The sequence below is a fragment of the Salarias fasciatus genome (assembly GCF_902148845.1).
Source record: "Salarias fasciatus chromosome 7 unlocalized genomic scaffold, fSalaFa1.1 super_scaffold_4, whole genome shotgun sequence".
Classification (NCBI taxonomy): domain Eukaryota; kingdom Metazoa; phylum Chordata; class Actinopteri; order Blenniiformes; family Blenniidae; genus Salarias; species Salarias fasciatus.
Genome location: NW_021941229.1, coordinates 17,843,336 through 17,864,226, shown reverse-complemented (window position 1 = coordinate 17,864,226; position 20,891 = coordinate 17,843,336). Strand labels below are relative to the sequence as shown.

General features: G+C 46.0%; 1 protein-coding gene across 1 annotated transcript; it reads right to left on the bottom strand.

Annotated features, from left to right (window-relative positions):
• Positions 1-1,643: 1,643 nt before the first annotated feature.
• prag1 (PEAK1 related, kinase-activating pseudokinase 1) lies at positions 1,644-20,465 on the bottom strand. Its single transcript, XM_030084568.1, has 6 exons — positions 20,263-20,465; positions 16,502-16,836; positions 14,652-16,411; positions 8,550-8,695; positions 5,981-6,747; positions 1,644-4,184 (listed from the first exon to the last, which is right to left on the bottom strand). Exons 2-6 carry the CDS (start codon positions 16,757-16,759, stop codon positions 3,036-3,038), a joined length of 4,080 nt encoding a protein of 1,359 aa, XP_029940428.1. The 5' UTR covers positions 16,760-16,836; positions 20,263-20,465; the 3' UTR covers positions 1,644-3,035.
• Positions 20,466-20,891: the final 426 nt, after the last annotated feature.

Sequence of the window (20,891 nt, the reverse complement as noted above, 5' to 3'; positions counted from 1 at the left end):
GACGGACGCAGTCTGGATGTGGTGCAGCTTCATGGCTTCTGGCTATGTGTCGGAGAGGACTGACTAACAAGCTGTGTGTGCTGGGCGCCACATATTGTACATTCCTCCTCCTTCCTGTATTAACGAGGAACATTTTATGGAAAAACAATGTCTAACTGATGGAGCTGAGCTGAAGCACTCAATGAGCCGCCGGCTGTATTTTAACTAAATGGAAAGTTTGCCATGAAAACTTTCCTTTCGGTCCAACAAGCAGAAGCTAAACCGTGAGTGGGATGAGAGGTTAAAAGCTGTGGAGGGAGCGCTCCAGGTTTTACCACAATCCTGATACATTTGGGATTCATAACATAATGAATTGAAGTAAACGGAGGGGGGACGTTTTAATTATTCCATTAAACCACACACAAGTGGTTGAAAGTGTGACAGCAGTTACAGACTACATGCAAAGACCTATCATTTAATTAAAATTCTCTTACTAGCACAAGAAGAGTAACGCTTTCATCCTCCCAGTTGTTAAGAGTTGGGAGGTTTCATCTCTTTGAGGGGGATCGTCCCCTCTCTTTCAGATAAAAACGTTAAACATTCACAGAGCCATTCTAAGAGCCATTTAATTGACTTATTTTAATTAAATGAAGCTTTAGCTTGCACGTATGCCTGACTGTGTACAGAAATCCTTAAATCAGTGTCTGTACATCCATCAATATGAGCAGCGATAAAAGGAGAAAACCAACATGAAACTTTATTTCAACTGTAAACTTAATTAAACAGGATCTATATTTTGTCCGGTGCTATTTTATCCCAGCATGCGGCATGTTTGCTTTTGCATTCTTGTCCTTTTGTGTTACAGTCTGCCAGACTGGATATTCCTCCACGTAAAGTATGCAGCCTCCTGACCGGCGTCCGCTGGACAAACAAAGAAGAGGCCTTGCTGTTGCTAAGAAGGGGGGGGGGGGGCGTTATTTGGATTCTTGCTCCACAGGCTTCTTCACTTGGTGAGTGTGTGTGTTTGTGTGCGAGAGTGTGTGTGTGAGAGAGAGAGAGAGGGAGACAGAGGGCTGACTGCCTTCCTGGAAATGCCATTCCATTGGTCAAAACACCATAGCAACATAGTTCCACCTATGACAAGGGAGCTGCCGGCGGTTTTGAAGAAGTGATGTGAAGCAGAAAGCTGTATGGCAGGGTGGGAGTGGGGGGGCGGGGTGGGTTGAGGGCAAGGGGTTGGGGGGGGGGAGTCTGGGGTCTGTTTTGGCCCGAGGCTCCAAACTCTAATTGAGATTCCACAACACGACCAACTTGTTGTGTTGACTGGTGCAGTGCACTTTGTGTACACCACAAAATCTCATGTTTTCACATTAGCCGGGCGGAGTTTACCAGCTTTTTTTTTTTTTTTTTTTCTTTCCCGCCCCATTGGTTTAATGTCCGTTTAGATTCTCTCCGTCTCCAAACTGCACGAGTTCACTTAATTATAACCGGGAGAGTTTATTTGCCTTCCGAGCTCATTCATTTTGCAAAACTTGAAATGTCAGATGCTATTTGGTCGACCGCAGTGCCGTTCTCATTGCATCTAATGAAGACACTCGTCACTGCAACACACACACACGCACACAAAAAAATAAATAAATAAAAATCAAGACATCGGTTCCCACTGTGAGAAAAATATATGCACAGTTTATTGATGGATGCAAATAAGTGAGGCACACATAAAGTAGTTCAGATCAAAACCGCATTAGTTATGAGTTCAGGCCATGCTGTCTCTCGGCTCCAGTCAGTCATGGAGAAAAACCTGCACTCTGCAGGCTGTTAACATTTTTGCCTCTCTGGACTTTTAGTAGCAAATTATTTATTGGGGATAAAAACTTCAGAACCTGAAGCGTTCTCTCTGCAGCCCACAAAAGAAAAAGAAAGAGAGACCCAGCAACTGCTGTGGCAAATAAAGAAGAAAAAAAACCGTAATAATCCACATATTGAAATAAAAAAACTGAAAACTTCCAGTGACTACTACAGGATAACAAATTACAATATAAATATTTTTAATTCCTCCTCATATTCATGGCTTTTTAAGACCTGCTTGGGCTCATTTTCTCTCATATCATCTACAAATCACTGTACAAAGATGTTGCTAAAACATTCTGTGAAAGGCCAGTTTCACAAAGGACGAATGAGTAATATTTACATTTGGCTTGAGTCACGGTAACATGTACAAAAAAAAAACCAAAAGGCACTGCGACGAATGTCAAAAGACTTAAATATATATGCTTAAAGTAATTATCGTGGAAAACCGGGAATCGTCCATTCAGTAGAAGCCATTTCCGAAACATGTTTTTTTGGCCAATTTAACACACTTCTGAAAGATCGGCCTTGATCACTCCAACTAGTAAACCAGGATCCACAGAAAGAAAACAAAAAAAAAGAGCTATTCTGCAGATGAAGTTGAAGCCTGTTCACACAGTATACAGCACAGGACGATGTGCCCGTGACCAGTGAGCCGTACACACCGAGACAGAGTTAGCTGCACATTCAGATACGACACAGCATCAACACGCAGAAGGGTTATGGATTATTTGTCCTCAGAGCATGAAAATGCTTCCACTGATACTTATAAAGTACGTGTAATACAGTGTCAACCATGGGACTTTGGTAAGTGTATTACAAACATGAGTCATGTTCACGATTCTCCTTTTATGGGACGTTCTCATTAGCATCGCTTGTTAAAAAATAAAGTGATTAGGTGTGAAATATTGTCATTCGGTCCATATTTCAGTGACAGTTTTCAGAGGCCACTTCCTCTTGTTGACGGCCTGCAGCGTGACGCCGATGGTGTAGAAGTGTACGGTACAAAGTGGACAGCTGACTCAACAAACGGCTCTCATGCATGTAGAAGTGGCGCAGACAGGTGGGCGAGTTCACAGTTTTCTTGGGCGGTTGTTTTCGCACATTTCGGGGCCCCGTCCATAGCGTCTCAAAGAGTAGCTTTAACACCGTTGGTCGTTGTGCATACACACAAATCCACACAGTTTGTTTTTCTGTAAGGTGAGGCGTCACTTCAGCGAGTAGAGCAGCTCGGCGGTGTGGCAGAGCGACAGGGGATGAGCCGAGGAGAAGTACTGGCAGCACAGCCAGTCCTCCAGCTCGGCGTTCCTCTCGGGCTCCAGCGACCGCTCGGCGAACTTCATCATCAGCAGGGCTCGCTTCACGTCCAGCCAGTTGAGGAGGCCCTCGTGCCGCGAGCCGTCCGCGAAGCCGCCCGCCTGCCCGTGCCGCTCCCACTGCTGCTCCATCAGGTCCCTCCTGGGACCCCACAGCAGGCTCTGCAGGACGCGCTTGGCCTCCTGGATGTGGATGCGCTTGATGGGGTCGGGCTGGAGGAGGAGCTGGGCCAGCTTCTGGAGGCCCACGGAGTAGAGGGAGACGGCGGGCACGGCCGGCAGGTCCTCGCACCGGTAGTCCTGCTCCTTCAGCGCCGGGCTCACCTCGAACGGGTTGGGCTGGTGGAGGAGCTCGTAGATCAGGATGCCGGTCTGGAACTCGTCGAATTTGCGGTACTGGGCGGCCGAGACGATCTCGGGCGCCAGCCTGGCGTGGTCGCGCTTGACGCGCGGGTCCACGTTGGTGGAGGCGGCGTCCTCGGAGGAGCGCCGCTTGGCCTTGGCGAAGTTGCTGATGAGGAGCCGGGGGAGGTGGCGCTGAACGTCCGGCCCGTTGCCGTTGGAGACGCCGTCGGCGGCGGCCTGGTGGCTGAACTGGGACGACCGGCGCTGGTGAGGCACCAGCAGCAGGTTCTCCAGGCAGAGGTCCCGGTGCGTCACGCCGTGCTCCTTCAGGTGCTCCAGGCCGTTGCAGAGCTGCAGCAGCAGGAAGCACACGCGGCGCTCGTACACCTCCGGCTGGGCTTTGTGGAAGCCCTCCCACTCCCGGACGAAGTCGGCCGCCGTCTGGTGGGGGATCTCCGGGGTGATGACCACCACCCGCTCCCGCTCCGCCTGCTGGCCCTGCGCGGAGGGCTGAGGCGTGGACGGGGCGGGCGCGGAGGGGGGGTTGACTTCGTCGGAAGGCAGCATGCTCTGGGGGACGCAGGCGAGGAAGTGGCCGCAGTCCTGCTGGAGGTTGAAGTGAGGAGGCATGCTCTGCTGCACCGACAGGCCATACAGATGGCCCTGCTTGGTCTCTGTGGACGGACTCTTGCAGATCTGGAAAAGTGTGCACACAAAGAAGGGGGGGGGTGTAGAAAAGGATGAAGCAGAATGAGAGAGAGAGAGGTGAGGGTGGGGGGGGAATTCCAGGGATGGGAAGGAAGTGGAGCCAAGAAACACAAGAAAGGAATGCTTGTTAGTTAAGATCCAAGGCCAGTGCCAATTCAGTCATTGCTCTCATTCAAGTGAAATCAGTGTCTTTGATGCGGGTTGGAACTCTTTTCTCAGCTGAGAGCTTCTTGAAAAGGGAGTTTTTAGGACACAAATTGGCAGGTTGGTTCCAGGACTGTAAGCTGAAACAGCAGCTCAGTATCTCTCGTTCCCCATGTGCCAAAGGTAATAAAATAGGAACTTTTCTGTATAAAGTTCGGTATTTAGGTCTGAAATAAATGGAATTCTATCCAAAGAAGGGTTCGGTAATGTTCTTATTGAGCGTGGGGATCAGATTTATTATTATAATCGCTTCTGGGCGATTAACTAGGTTGAAAACCCACTTTCACAAGTTTCAGGCTCAGGTTAACACAACTGTAACACGCTAACACCGAGTCAGACTAAAAAAAAGCTGATTTCAGATTATGATTGTCAGAAATAATTTTGGATGATCTCTGTTTTTTTTTGGGGTGTGTTTGGCCGTGACGAGACGGGCTGGTCCGCAAACAAATCCTGCCTGGAATGCAAAGATTAATCGGGCCTTGAGATATTGAGCAAGAGTGTGGGCACACACACACACGCAGACAAAAAGACTCACACGCACACAGTCGCTGCCTTGTATGGTCCTAATGTATTTAGGACAAAGATCAGGGAGACTGAATCCACACCCTGCTTCCTGGTTGTGTACGTTAAACATCTGAGTTTACTGAGAACAAATGAGAACGCCGCCCGATTTTAATCTCCTTGTTCCATCTTCAAACTGGTACAAAAGATCCATTTACAACACCCACTTGACAAAATGTAGCCTGGAGCACAGCACAGGTAGTCGAAACTGAGGTGCACTTTGGTTGGAGGCTGACAACCTCGGAGAGATTAAATATTTGAACACTTCTCTGCGGAGAGACACACACAACTCCAGCTCCGCAAGACAGTGTGAGTACAGACTGCTGCCGCGCAAAAATATTCTTTCCATGAAATATTCATTTCATGAAGACATCAGTAGCAGCGCTTTCCGTCTTTGTAAATATCTGATTAATGTTAAACTTGAAAGATTTAATAGTAATATAAACTATGAATTACTGCTCAGGATTACAATATTTCTGTTGCTTGCAATTAACATTTCTATAAAAAATTAAATTAATGAAAAAAAAGTGTGTTTTTTCAGTACAGACACTGTACTGTGTAGAGATATTCACTATAGTCACCAATCCAAGCACCCAGCCTAAACTAATCAGTCTTGTAATACCATATGAAACCACAAGAAGGTGCAGTGAGTAGTGTGTAGTCTGCTTACAGTCAAAACAATGATAGATACTACTGCAACTAATACACAATAGCAAGTTGTGAGAGCTGGACTGAGGACGACTTGATTCCTGCTGAGACTCACCATCGCCATTTAATGTTTGAACACAATATTATATATGATTATCTGTTTTTGTTGTTGTTAAGTAGACAGAGGCAGAAAGTTAAAACTGCATACCAAAAGTAGACCTTTTTTTTCTATCATGTAGGAAAATATGTGTTTGCTTATGGTGGGAAAACAATAACTTTAGACTGATTACAGTGGAATACAACAAACCGACCACTTTGAGATTGCTTGGATTATTTGCACAAACCTAAGCATCTAAGAATCGAAGCATTACCTTGACAGCGTAGGAGTTGCTGGGGTCTGAGGCGCAGGCAGCAGAGTAGTAAACGGCGTCCCCGGCGTTGCAGCTGGGCTTGTTGGACGTGAGCCTGAACAGGGACCAGTTGCTCTCCTCGAACCGGAGCGGGTTCTTCTGGGAGCGGGTGAAGTGATCCTCGCATTTTAGAGCCAAGCGCCGGAGAGACTCCGCATACAGGCCGCCCAGCTTGGAGTAGACCCCCTCTCTGCTGTCAATGTTACTCAGGAGGGTCTGGAGTTGCAAGCTTGACCCCAGATTGGGGGCTAAGCCCGGTTCCGAGGCTGAGAAAGGGGCACTGAGCTGGGGGGAGGAGGAGCACGTGATGCTGCTTCGGCAGTGTACCCCCAGCCGCCCGTGAGTCTTGAGGGGTTCATCCAAAGTCCGGGACCTGGAAGACCGGCCTAGCGGGGCGTGGCAGCGCTCCAGGGACTCGTTGGAGGAGAAGATGGGCCGCGGATCAACGGGGCTGGACGGTAAGCTGGACCAGGAGCTGGCGTCGGTGGAGCGACACACATTGCTCTCCGAGCCGGTGAACGGGAGGCGCGGGTAGCCCCGGGCGAATGGCTTCCCGTTGGCGCTGTCGGGAGCCGAGACGGTACGGTTGACCATCTTCTTCTCGGGGAGAGGAGGCGGTTGGCTGCCGGAGCTGCTGACGGTAGGCGGGTGCGGAGACCCCGGAGCCGACGCCACTGGACTCCTGGTGAACGGCGACGAACACGACAGGCGTGCGGCATCGCGGGAGCCTGAGAAAGACCAAAATATTACGTTAAGACAGTTTGAAGATAAAAGTCTGAATCAAATATCTGCCAAACTGGAAAAAAATAGTGAACTTCATCTGATACAGGCAAGATAAACTACATCAACTAAGAAAACATGCACACAAAAACACTTTATCACAGAGAAATCTTTTCCCTAAGTGTCCCCGTAAGTTAGCTACTCTTAACCTCACAGCACTCGCAGACGTGACAGCTGTGAATGTGATTTATTTACTGCTCCACTTCTGCCACTGCCTCCCACACGGCCGCAATCCAGACACACGTACCTCCTTTCCTCAAAAGAGATGGAAATTTCCACAATCCCGGATTTAAGGTGACACTCAAAACATCTTCCATCCAATTATGATCCATTTGTCAATTAAAGAGTGGAGGCTGAAACTTGACTTCACACTAAAGGAGACAGATACTGAGATAATTGCGTGGTGCAGTCTTCAATAACTGCTTTCGCGGAGGGGGAGGACTGCTAAGTGAAAAGAAGTACTCTGTAGGATGTAGCCAAGCCCTTTTTCCCTCGTTATCAGAGTCCATAATTATCTCTTCAAACAACATTGCCCAGGAAGTTACAGCAATTACAAACGTCTGAGCACCACGGTGGTTTCAAGCCGAAATGTGAACGATGACAGCAATTTCTAACTAAACTCTAAGTATTTAAGAAAGGTTGGCGTTCAGTCCAAACCGTGTTTCAATATTGAAACATACATCCCGGATTCTGTAATATAAATTAACTACCTGATATAATAAATGGTATGTAAACTCAAAAAACAAGCAACAGAAGAGATAAGATGAGAGACTGTGGGTATAAAACAGTGTTGGACAACTTTGATCATGGTGATAGTCAGAGGGCCACATTGTAATGGATTATTTCACAATGTATGTGAGTTATATTGTAAAGAGTTAACTGACTGGCTGTAAATGACACCTGGTATAATTTGCTAAGATCGTAATAGACTGAACTTTATTCTGCACGTGTTTTGTGAGCAAATTACGCTAAGCGACACTAAACTATTGAAATAATGGTTTTGAGAAAATGTATTTTAAAAGAAGTTCGCAAACAAAAGTCACAGCGAGCCAGTTGAGGAACTGCCTCTCACCACAATGACAGCAGCGTCTCTGTTTGCAATTCCTTTTCAAACATATAAAGAACAGATGCATAATAAACAATGCACGCATTGTCAGAGGGAGCAAATTAACTCCTAGTATTTTGCAAGATCTCATACGTATACCTGACATTACATATCCATGAAGAAATCGCGCAACATGGATATAATGTGTGTCACTTTACACATCTGTTAGACACGATCCAAAGTGCCTGCCGTTAATACATCAGCTTTCTCATAAAAGCTGCAGTTAATCAGGCCGTTTTAGTAAAACTGCATGGAACTTGTATTTTCCACTTAGAAATGCATTCAGTTTTACAATAAAGTCCAAGCAATGACTGAAATTAAAACTGGGTGCAAATCTGGTTGATTGACCTCCTTCCTTTAATTGTTATAGTTTCAGATGAGCTCTTCAGTTGCCCCTGTCTGCTGTGAAACGCTGCACTCACCCTCTTTCTTCACCCTCAGAGCTGTTCGTCCCTGAAGAAAGAGCATTTCTACAACAACAACAACCCTCAAAAAGGCTAAGTGGCCGGTATAAAGAGCCCTTCAGACGTCAGGTCCTGACCTTTTCATACCATTTACACACAATCACTTGATGTGTGTTTCCGTTGCGCCGAATACAAACGCACCACTCAAACACCTGTAAACTTGTTCCAAGGTGACACTTACCGGCGTCAGCTGTCAGGTTGTCGGTGGAGGCGGTCGGCAGGCTGCTGCTGCTCAGGCCCCGCAGGGAGGAAGTGGGGCTCCACGCCGAGCCCTGCTGACTGCAGCGGTCCAGCTCCATGTTGCTGCCACTCATCTTACCGGACACTCTGCAAAGAAATGTATCGATCTGTGAGCAAATGAGGAACCGCTTGACTTCCTCGTCACGCAGGCAACAGGGTCACTAAGACAACCACGGGAAAAAGGCGCAGCGTTTCAATTAAAATCTCTTATGACTGTTATTATATTCAGCATTTATTTTTTACGGAATCGTCATTATGTGCAATGAGTGCCTCTGCACCTTATTCAAAGATAACTTCAGCTTTCAATATCTGGCAATCTCCATCAGTATTATTGTGCATTCTGGCTGGTTCCAGTTCAAAGTGATGTGAGACTCTGGTCAGTCTGTTCTTTGACTGCAGAAGTCCGGAGGACCATAATAATAAATTCTTCAGCTATCATAAACGGTCCAACAGAAGAGAAGTACGCAGCAAAAACTATGTAAGGGTTAAATTACACATCCTGTTAAGAGTGTTTTGACTGTATTGTTAGAGGAAGTAAAACCCATGAATTCTGAACTGATTTATGACTATTACAACATGCCTTACTGAAAACAACACTTCCTGTTCTTTTTGATTATAGTAAAGTGAAGTATATAACAGACTGCGTGAAGCCAAAACTGAATTTTAGTGAAACGCCGTAGCATCAAGTGGCAAAAACAACCAGAGTGCCACTTTTAATTTTTGAAACATTTCCTAATGCTTCAGTAAACAGTGAGGTTTTCTTTGTTTCTGGATGGATTCAAATGGAGTCATGTAAACATAAAAACCTAGTTCTTACGTCAGAAAAGCCCTTCTAGAAAGTTGAAAGATAACATTTTTGGTAGAGGACGTCACACACATAAAAATATGTTGGACGACTGGTTGATGGTTAAAAAAATGGATCAATGATGGGACTAACTCATGCACTGCATGCACATTTTCTACTACTTCTAAAAAAGTTCCTAATGAACTGTTAAACTTAAGTATCAGTGAATTTAAAGCCTCTTCGCTATTACATTCAGAATACGTATAGAGCACACTCAAGGATGTAGAAACAATTTTAAAACTTGAAAAATGAGTCTATTCAATACACTTTAACGCCGTAGAATATCAATGCAGATGGTCCAATTGCTCATCTAAAAACACAAACCAAGCTCAATACATTTCTTTCTGCTTCCTATTGTGTCTCAACTGTGAATAAACTTCTAAACTGCAACCAAACTATTTTTGTGAACGTAAAGCTGAAAGCCCAAAAGTGTAGTGGACAGTCCAGGAGTGGTATTTCTCTTCATCTGCTAAGACAGAAGCCTTACATTCCCCTCATTCCGTCTCCTGACAACCCCAATGACCTACATTAATGCCAGTGAAATCTGTGCATGAGCGGAGTTTCTAATCAAGGTGACCAATTAGGCTGAGTGACAGCCGCTGGCTTGTCTCATTATACCCGCTAATGGCTCGTGGAAGCCTGCTCCCCATCCCTTCATCTCTCGTTCCTCTCTCCCATCGCACAAAAAAATGACTCCGCTCCCCCATTTATCTGCCGGCCCATGACTCCTATTCCGCCATAAATCAGCAGAACAAACAGATGAGGAGGAGAAAAGGAGAGGAGCACCGGGGGGAGACAAAGGGTTAGGTATTCTCCGTGGGCAGTTGGCTAACAGATCCGCTATCGTTTTACAGACAAAAGAGCCGTGATGAAAGGCAGTGGAAATGCTGAGGCACGGGAGAATTGGTAATGGGCGCAGAGATTAGGGGTCCGTGCGCATGTGTGTGTGTGTGTGTGTGTGTGTGTGTGTGTGTGTGTGTGTGTGTGTGTCCCTGTGCATGTCTCACTTGAGATCTCTCAGATTTGTGTCCAAAACATGAGATTTTTTTTTTTCTTTGTGAAAAAAATGTCATTGCTTCTGGAGGATGTGCACGGATGGTTGAGCTCTCTGAAGAAGGGCACATAAAGAGGACTGCATGTGGAAACATGCAAGCATTTAAAGGTTGCAATTACCTTGCATTCTGATTATTGATCATTCTGTTGATTGTTTTCTCTACACAATTTACATAGAAGAATTTTTTTTTTTTTACATTTTTTCTTCTTTTTATCTAATTATAAGCCCACTCCTTATCTCTTTCCTCAAAAGATTCACTCAAAACCCTCATGATGTCCTTGTTAAACCCGTCAAACTACTTCTATACTGTTATCAATATCAACTCAGCAACAACGGCAGCACTGGATTGAAATATAAACCATCACGCTACACTAAGTAGCACTGTCTGTTGACACACATGCTATCCCGACTTGTGTGTGATAATAATAAAGCTGGTGGAGGGAAACTGGGAAAGCTTTAAAAAGGGATCAGACTGGGGTTACAGCTAATCAGCTTCAGAGATGAGTGTGACAGTGTAAAACGAGAGCCCAGCCAAGTGATGCTGTGCATCACTTTGACGCGACCAGCTTCACTTCCTCACTCTTATTTTGGACCCCGTCAGTGGTAAATATATAAACTGCTGCTGTCTGAGAGGCAAAGTGCATGCATGCATGAAGAAATTGTCTTTTTGATCACGTGTCGCAGTGTAACTAAATGAACTGTGGTGATATTGTGTGCCAGTAGAATTTATTGCTTTCACTGAACAAAGGCTATATCATACAATATGTTGCAGAGCAGAAAGACACCCATTGTTTTTTCTTCCCTTTGCAGGAGGTTGCTGTAGAGTCATATAACTGAAAGATCCATTAATGTTTGACACAAAAATCCTTGTTATCTCTTGCAGCCTGCTCCAGAGCCTTGTTATCTTCTTTTTTCTTTCTGTTGGCTGCCTCCTCATTCTTTGCAACCCAGTTTTTATTTTACATGCAAAACAACAGAATGACCACTGCATATTTGACTTGTCAAGCTCACATCTCACACCTGACTTAATCCCACCAACAGGATGTGCTAAGTAATGGCAATAACGAGCCCTGCTTCAACAGATAACAATCACACGAGATTAGCAGAAGAGGAAGAGCTTGATACGAATCAGAAAGGAAATAAGTGTGACATTTTAAAGCTACCTCTGAATTGGAGCTGTTCTGTTCCTGATAGAGCTGTGAAAAAAAGAGCCCCCCCCCCTGCTCACTGTGTGGTTTTATGTTCTTCCTGAAAATACAAACTCTTACCACAACTCTTCTGTAAGAGCAAAAGCATGACTGTCACCTATCACAAGACTTTGTATATAGAGAAACATTGAATCAATGTCTTATGAAAGGTAAATAAAATAAAAAAAAATGCTGTCAGGTGCCTACCTCATGCTGCAGGAAGCAGAGGTCCTTGTCGGGCTGGTGGGCACAGAATGCCCCCGGATCAGACTGGTGGCTCTCTAAAGCCAGGCCATGAGCAAGTAACACAACCCTGGTCCCGCACGAGTCATATGGGTATTTAAAGTGTCTCAACAGGAAAAGCAACAGCGCCCATTAGATGCATGGAAATAAAGCCCCCATATCTCTATTTTAGCATTCATTCATTCACCTACTGCTTTTCTTTAGAGCAACTTCCACTCTGTCAGACAGCAACAACATGTTATCTATTCAAGGCGGATCTGCGGAGGGAGGGGCGCCGTGTCTCGGAACAGTGGTTCACAGAGCAAAAGGCAATTCAAACCCCGACTCAGACTCAGAAGGCTTCAATCTGAATGGCTGCTCTATAAATTCTACATCTATTGGTGACAGCCATTGCCAGGTTTTGGACAGTTTGGGAGTCGCCAGGAGCAACAATCTGTTCACTCAAGTCCCTCCTTTTCTGCAGCCTTCAGTGATCACCTGACACGCCCTCCTCGTTGAAGAGCTCTTCCAAATGCAAACTCATACATGACTTGGCTGAATGCACAGACACACACAAGCCTTGAGGCGGACCCACCCACCTGAGTCAGTGATTGACTTGTGGTGAAGTGTAAAAGAGCAGAAATGCAGTCATTTCCATTGTGCCTACAAGGCTGGCAAAGGCAGTAAAAAAAAAAACCAAAAAAAAACCAGACCATCTGCAGCTCTTAAATGATTCAGATAATGAAAATGCAGCTTCATGAAGGGCATGTCCATTTTCCATTCACTGACATGCAGGAGTTCATTTCCCACTTAAGAATAAATCATTTCCAAATTGTAATGCTGCAGCGTCGTCTCCTTTGCACGCCTAGTGACAAGCGACACTTGTTGATTAAACAAACTAAACCTGCAGATAAATTTGGACCCCCAGACAGCCGAAACTGTCACCGGCCGACTGAAGGCGTGTTCCCACATGTGTCTCTCTACAAGGTATTTTTATCGGCGCAGAATGTCGGCAATGTCATAACAGGAGAAACGGTTACTTACTAGAATTACCGCAAACATAAGGACCCCTGAAATATGACCGGCAATTTGTGGTTTTGACAGTGAAGTCGTCTTCACCGGGCTTCTGCTGAGTCGAGCTCACGAAGAGAGAACATCTGCATATTTAGAGGAATCTGCAGTCGTGTATTACACCTCATCACGCCGCCCAGACGAAGCTAAAGTTCATTTTTACGGGGATCATTTGATGCGCTAATAACTGCAGGCATTTGGCCTCTTCTCTTTTTCTGCTTTAGTTTATTGATTCAGACAGCAGAATGTATTCCCCAGACTTCGGGGGATTCATTTGCTCACGCTCCAGCAAATGAATGGCTGCAACTGCTGCGAGCCCTGAAAGCAAAAAAATTCTCCATTTTCAGTGTCCTCCTAGTTTAGTATTTAAATATCATTTTCCAAGCCTTGAAAACAGCCAAGATGTGCAGCAACATGTACAAAAAAAGGCAATAATTGAAAGTTCAACTACAACAACGGTGAAAATATTATTTTGCCAATACCTGCATCTGACAGGGTGGAAATGACAGCTTTGTCATTGCAAGAGAGAAAAAAAAAAGCCTTTTCCTTTACAAATATGCCTATTGTGCTGCAGCCAAAACAAATTTACACTGCCATGACATGGCAGAACACTGTTTAACAGACCCATTTTGTGTGTTAATTAGAATTGAAAAAGTCACATTGGCAGCATGAATAGAACAAGGCCCGCATTGAGGAGCACGCAGGAACAGTCTGAATGATCACAAGGCGTCAGAATGGAGGCTAATTCAAGGCTGAATAACGATGCTATGAAAGGAGAAAGGCGCCGCAAGATTCTCAGAGATGACTGCAGCGAGGCTGCGCGCATGCATGTGCGGAGTCTGGCTTGATACACACAGCCGCACGCCATGGGCCACGAGCAGCACCAGCCCTCCGTCTGTGTGTACATACAGGGAGTCACATGAGAGCGAAATGCCTCTGTACATTTAGAATACGTGCATGTGGTGCAAGTGCTGAATTATGTAATATAACGAAGCCACATTTACATGGCTATTACAGTCCCATTAATGCTAATGCATGTCACAGGTAAGGAACAGAAGGACAAAGACGCGATTATTACAAGGCCAGTTTGATTAATACACAGCTTTCATCTGATTGTAGGCATATATTTTACGAGCCTGTAATTGAACACGTATTCGATTTTTTTGAAACTGCTGCGTCCTTGTAAATAATATTTCATCCCGGCCTTTTTATTTTGCTGGCTGTTTCCATTGATTTGCATTTATTAGTGTTATCTTCTACTGCTATGCGAGCTGCCAAGACGCTCAGCCACTTTCATCTGAGTGGAAAAACCTGCATCACGTATAAATTATAAATCAAGAAAACCTTTAAATATCCATGACTGAGTATAAACAAAATACCCTGACAAGATGCGCTGTTTGGTCTGAAATAGGAAGCATCATTACAGTTATTTTTGGACAAAGTCGGCTTCGATGTGGGATTTTGATATGATTTTTGCATTTAATCGACACATATTGTGACACAAAAAGGACAAATACGTGAATCCATGATTAATAAAAATGATTCTATTTCCTAAAGATGTAGTAAAAACCCTTCAGCCATGATGGTGTATTCATGTTGTGTCCCGTTTTAGAGATAATCGGTGAGTCTTTGAGCTTTAAACAAGGAGCTCTTTGTTGTTCTTACCTGTGCAGTTTCTTGGGTGGTGGGGGCGGCGGGTTGGGCTCATTGTTGGCAGCTCCTTTCCCGGCTGCCAGCAGCTCTGATGAACCTCCATGCAACGGTTGCTTGGCCGGCATGCTCCCGATATGCTTGCCCTCCTCCTCTGCGCTGGTGCCCTCAGTTTCCCCCTGACAGGCACCATTGTTGGGGGAGGCCGAGGGGGCCGTGCCTGGCTCTGTCATCAGAGGGGGGCTGCTGTGGGCCTTCCAGTCCCTGGCCTCCTTCCAGACAGCAGCACCATTGACCGGGCCCGTCGCACGAGAGGTTGTCCCCGAGCTGGCAGCCAGCTTCTTCTTCTTCTCCATCTCTTTTCGCTCCCTCTCCTCTTCCTCCTCCTCCTCTTCGATGCGGCAGTTCCATCCAGAGCTGTGGTGGTGCTGCTTGTGCCAGCGCTCGGAAGGCGCGCCGTGGTTCTCCGTGGGGACCTTGAAGTGACCCTCCCGCGCAGAGACGAGAAAAAGCATGGGCAGTTCAGGCAGCGGGACCGGGGACGAGAGAGACGGCGAGAGGCTGGAGGCGCCCAGCCGGGGAAGGTCGGGGAGAGGAACCGGGGAAGACATGGACGGAGACAGGCTGGACGTGCCCAGTTTGGGGGAGCGGCTGCTCCTCTTCGGGGGAATGGGTGGGCTGGACTGGGGTTTGGTGTGCACAGTGGGGGTGAGGAAGGCTTCGGTGGCCAAAGAGGGCGAGCTGTGGCTGGGGCTGGGCCAGCGGAAGGCCGGGCTGCTGGGGTCTTTACGCGCGGCGGGGCTGAAGTGGCACTGGGTGCTGACGGCCGAGTCTGGGCTGCTCAGGTAGAAAGTCTTGTTGGTGTCCTCCGTGTGAGCGGCCATCACGGTGATAGTCGCCCTCTGACTGTCTCCCGACGGCTCCTGCTCAGAGGACGGGGACTGCTGGGTCTGGCTGGGTGACTCGGGTTGGGACTGCTGTCCGTTCTCTTGCGGCCTGCGCTTTTTCTTGGTGCTCTCGGCATAAATTGGTTCCGAGTTTGTTTGTCCGTCAGGAGAGCTGGGAGTCGACTTTGGGCTGCCGATGGCCGGCGGGCTTTGGGGGCTTCCTGACCTCTCTCCTCTTCCTCCTGACCCCTCTGGTCCATGGAGGGAATCTGTACTGCTACGGTAGGAGCAGGAGGAGTCTGACAGGCTGTTCTGTTTGGACAGGACGGGAACAGACTTTGGGGACGTCGGGCTCGTGAGCGTAGTAGTTTCCACACTTATAACTGACGTATAGGAAGCGGTAGAAGTGCTGGATGTTTTCGTGGTAACAGTCATACTCCCAGTGTTTACACCATTGCTATAAACTTTGGCGGGACTGGACGGAGCTATATCCACTGACAAAGGTATCTCCACAGATGCCAGATGGGACTCTGGATAATTTGCCCTGGTAGCCACTCCATTTCCATTATAAGTGCTCTTGGTTTTGATAGCAGCCACACTCGCCTGCTGCTTGCAGGAGTCCACATTGGCATTTATCTTTAAATTCTGCAAACCTCTGCCGTCCTCCTGGGTTACAAAGATACTGCTGATGATCATGGATTCTTTGGGCAGAACAGTGGGTGACAAAGGAGCCACAGAAAAGCAGTTGTTGTAGTCCGTCTTGGCATCTGGGCTCTGAAGAACCGTTTCTCTCAGGGTCTTGCTGCAGCCGTTACTGTCAATGTAAAGAGGCGACAGATCTAACAGCTTCTTCAGAGCCAGTCGGTCTGCTGGACTCTTTGCATTCTCCTGGTGCAAAAAACAAAAAAACAGGAAGACTTTTGTCAAATCAAATAGAAACACATAATATAACAGAAAGGACACATACAGGAAACACACCTGCTCTATGTTCATGTTGATGTCAGTTGAGTCGTTGGTGTCGACGCTTATCATGGTGGGTTTGACAGCGATGGTTGGCTTGCTGTAGAGCGAAGGCGCCGTTACTCCAGCTTCCTCATCTCCTCCCAGGCTGCCCTTCAAACACGCAGCTGGCGCGCTGCCATCCGACAGGGTCTTGTGCGCGCTAAGCGGGTGGAAGCAGTTCTTACAAGAGCCGGGTTTCCACACGTGTTCTGCAAAGTCGCTGCACGCTGACATCTTTGGGTTTGCTCGAACGGGCTTGGGTCAGAAGTCGCTGTGAAGGTATCCGGCAGACGCGGGGGGAACTCTCATGGCTGGGCCCGCAGACGATCGCAGCACCATAAGATGTTGATCACAAGGCAGTATGCGAAAACATAAAGAAGAAAGAAGCACATTGTTATCAGAGTGAAGTCGAGAAGCCAGTGTAATCACTTTCAGCCACAGGCTGTACTGTAATCATAATCCCAAACACCTCTGTGACGAACTAAGTGCTTTTATTACATAAGTACTGTAACTAGTCCGAAAATTATGTGTTCTCCATCATTTCTTTTCATGCACACTCCATACACAACTATTCAAAGTTTTAAAGTTTCAAACTATAAGTACATCACCAAACAATGAGCATCATTAAAAAGTTAATTGTTTTGTGAGGTCTTTCTTCAGTTATGATTTATTCGGGAAATTTTTAAACTTCAAAATTTTGATTGTGTGACAATCAAGATCTATAAAAAAAACATAATTTGATAAAATGTTCTCATATGTTTTGATACTTCTTTTATATTTTTATGATTAATTGGCTAAAATGAAGGATAACAAAACAAGAAAGCTTGGAGTACCTCCATTAAAATGTAATAAATAGTGTTTAAATTAGATTGTGAGAAATGAACTGCTCTGTTTTATTCATTTTTTACAGATGTACTTATGTATGAGAGACGTCTCATATAACCCAAATAATTCTGGACCTAAAGGATTGCATCAGTTCTGATCCTGATATAGACTTTTTTTTAGGACAATCAGAAAAGAAAAAAAAACAGACAGGTTATCAAATTAAATATATATCCTGAGTGCAAACACTCCAGCTCATTCCCAGCTTTTTTTTTCCTCAAGATGACCAAAATGTGAAACGTGTAAAAGAAGTAAGCAAAAATTCAAACACCTGTTTGAAAATGCAAGTGCTGTGATGAAGGAGTCCGGGCTGACAAGTGTTTCAGGGCTCACAGAGGACCTCTGTTAAGATTTAAGTGTCATCCGTGGATGTAACTTAAGAAGGCCCGATGTGCGCCGCGCTCCGTGTTCCCAGGCCCTCCTAAATTAGAGGGTATGTGGTTTCTGCTCAACCAAAGGGCCTGCCGGTGTGAGCCTGGCAACATAAAAGACCCTCCAGAGTCTTCTGCAGCCCCCGACACGCTGGAGGAAGACGGAGGAGCCTCAAACGTCCCAGAGGTCGGAATGTCAGGAATGTCTAAAAGGCGCAAGTCTCACCAGGGTGAATCTCACACCCACTACAACCTCCCTTCCCCCTTCTGCACACAAACACACACACCCTGCACTCCCACTCCACATGTGTGTCCACCTCCTCGCACAAACAAAGTCAGCCCCACACACACACACACACACCTCGCTGCGTCCTGACAGTGAGAAGATCAACACTGTTTCACAGGGATCATTTGTCTCCTTGTATCTGGGGGTTCTTTTAATGTTGTGCACACAGCTTTAATTAGCTCTCAACGAGGTGCTGCACTGACACACAGCAACACCGCCTCACTATTTAGGCTGACTATCTGAAAATAACTGCAGGAGGATCAACAATTGCTCTCCTGTGACGGTTAAAAGTCGCCTATGTGCATTCGAGCTGTAATTCATATCCAAACTACTGTATACATCAGGCTTTTTCTTTGTAAAAATGCATTTATTTCTTTGAGATATGTGATGAATCTGCAGGTTAATTCATATCTGCAGTCCTTGTAACTCTCTAACCCTACAGGAATGAGGAGTTCCACTGTCGGTGGAGATAAAGCCTGTTTACAGTTTTCTTTGTCCTGTCTGAGTCAGTTAGAGCAGGAAGGCACCCACAACCGCCCCGTTTGTTTAACTGTTCCTGCGACAACAGAGGAAGCAGAGCCTTGCCTGCAACATCTTACGCCGCCGCGCATGAGTCAGACACGCAGACGGCTGAACGGAGACGCACACAGATCATTAGACCTTCTGTTCCAGAGAGCGAGGATGACAGGTTGTCACTTTAGCCCCGGTCGCTCCACTTTCCCAGCGGGGAATTCGGAGGGAGGTTCACCTAAAAACGTCCAACATTTTTGAGAGACACTTCAATCTGAGCGGTGTGGAGGTTCCTCCGGCTCCTGTTGACATGTTCTGCCCTGCTTGTTTGAACAGAGATAGACCCCCCTGTCTACATTCCCCACACCTTCTCAAGCTCAAGGTCCAATATTTCTCACTTCCTCTTGTAAAAAGAAAACACGCGCACACACACACTCAGAAGAAACAGAAACTCAGCCACATGACAAAATCTATGCCCCGCGTTGCAATATAAAGCTCCGACTATGAGGAATATCTCAGCACCGTGTTAGAAATCAAGTATCTACAAAAATAAGACAGAAAAGAAACGACTAGATGATGGTAACGTGTGGAATTTATATTATTGGACCATCTCACACAGACAGTAAACAAACCTCATGTCCCTTTGACCTCTGTACATACACTGATGATCACACACAGCCACTAGAGGTCTCAAACACATCCAATTTCTCTTCCCCATTCAAACAGACTCAAAGCATGATTATGTAGTGCTTCAGGGCTAAAATTGCCCATTTATTTCCCCTTGAAAAACAGGCTGAGGCAGTTTGCTGGAGCTCAAACAGCCCACAGATACGGTGACAAAAGGATTCCACGGCGCCTTTTTTTTAAAACACCAAACATACTGGCAAAAAAGCTGAATTATTTCTGCAGGAAGCAGGATGTGACACACATGTGATCCCATAAACACGCACGCACACGCGCACATTTATGAAGTACGCCCCCCCCCCCTCCCCTCAAATTTGATGGTTATTAAAGATATTGATTCATTGCTTTGTCCTACTGACTGCCTTTTTACATTATTGCACATAGAGAAAGACAAACAAATGTAATTGGATTACACTCCCAGTCATTGACAGTCATTCATGATCACAGAATAACCTCACACCGCTGTGCGCAGCCGCTCACTTTGAATGCAAATTATTTTACAAGCCACATTTGTCTCTCCTGATCGCCCATTCATTCAACCGGAGGGATTTCCGCCCAAACTTGTGAACTTTTCTTCCTTAAAACTTCAATTTTAGGATGGTTTATTTGAACATTTTGACATTTCAACAGCATCTGATCTGATCTGTATCAGCTGATCAGGTAATCGCCCCACGTGTTATGATTTTTTTTTATTTAATATACACAATCAGTAGCAATCTAGTCTATTAATATGTTGCCAGATTTGCTTGAAGATGGATTATCTACACACACACGAAAAAAAAAAAGCGATCTCTTTGTAGTCATGAGTAATTCATAAAGCATTTTCGTGACTTACATTAATAAAACACGTATAAGAAATGCGCACATGTTACGGTTCAACCCGCACCGCGGAGACAGTGAAACAGGTGTATCCGAGGGAAATAAAGGCGGAAACTGACAAAATACAGTGTAACCATGCTGTTAGTGGGCAAGGTTATGTGTTGCCTGCAGGCTGCCCGCTTTACCTGCTCGGACTTTCTCCTCAACGCAAGAAAAAAAAAAAGATCTTCAGATTAAAAAAAATGACGATCAGGTCCAAAGCAGCTCCTCTGATCCCCGCAGAAAAGCAGATATCCGCCTGTGTCGAGGTGTTCCAGGTGAAAGAGAGGGGGTCTGGGAGCTGCTGGGCACACTGCTGCTGCTGCTGCTGCTGTGTGTGTCAGTGTGTGTGTGTGTGTGTGTGTGTGAGCAGGAGTCCTCTGCAGCAGCAGCAGCAGCAGCAGCGTGGGGAGACTCGCAGGGAGGTGGGAGGAGCTCCCCAGCAGCCATGCAGTCTGCCTCACACACTCACACACACACACACATCCCCTCTACATCTCCCTATCATAACTTTGAAAAACACAATCCAGTTAAAATTCTTGACTTTTTTTAAAGCTTCTAATAAAAGTGTTGAAAATTAAGAAACTTGACCCTCCCCCCCTTTTTTTTTTTCTTTTTTTTTTTTTTTGTAAGCAATCAGTCTTGATCAGAGGCCCTTTGAAGTGTGGAGAGTGGATGCTGTCCTCTCTTTCTTTCTCCACCCCTCAGGACTGCCCCTGCTCCTGTTGGGTGACAGAGTGATTGAAACACACACTGCCACAGCCGCTGAGCCAGG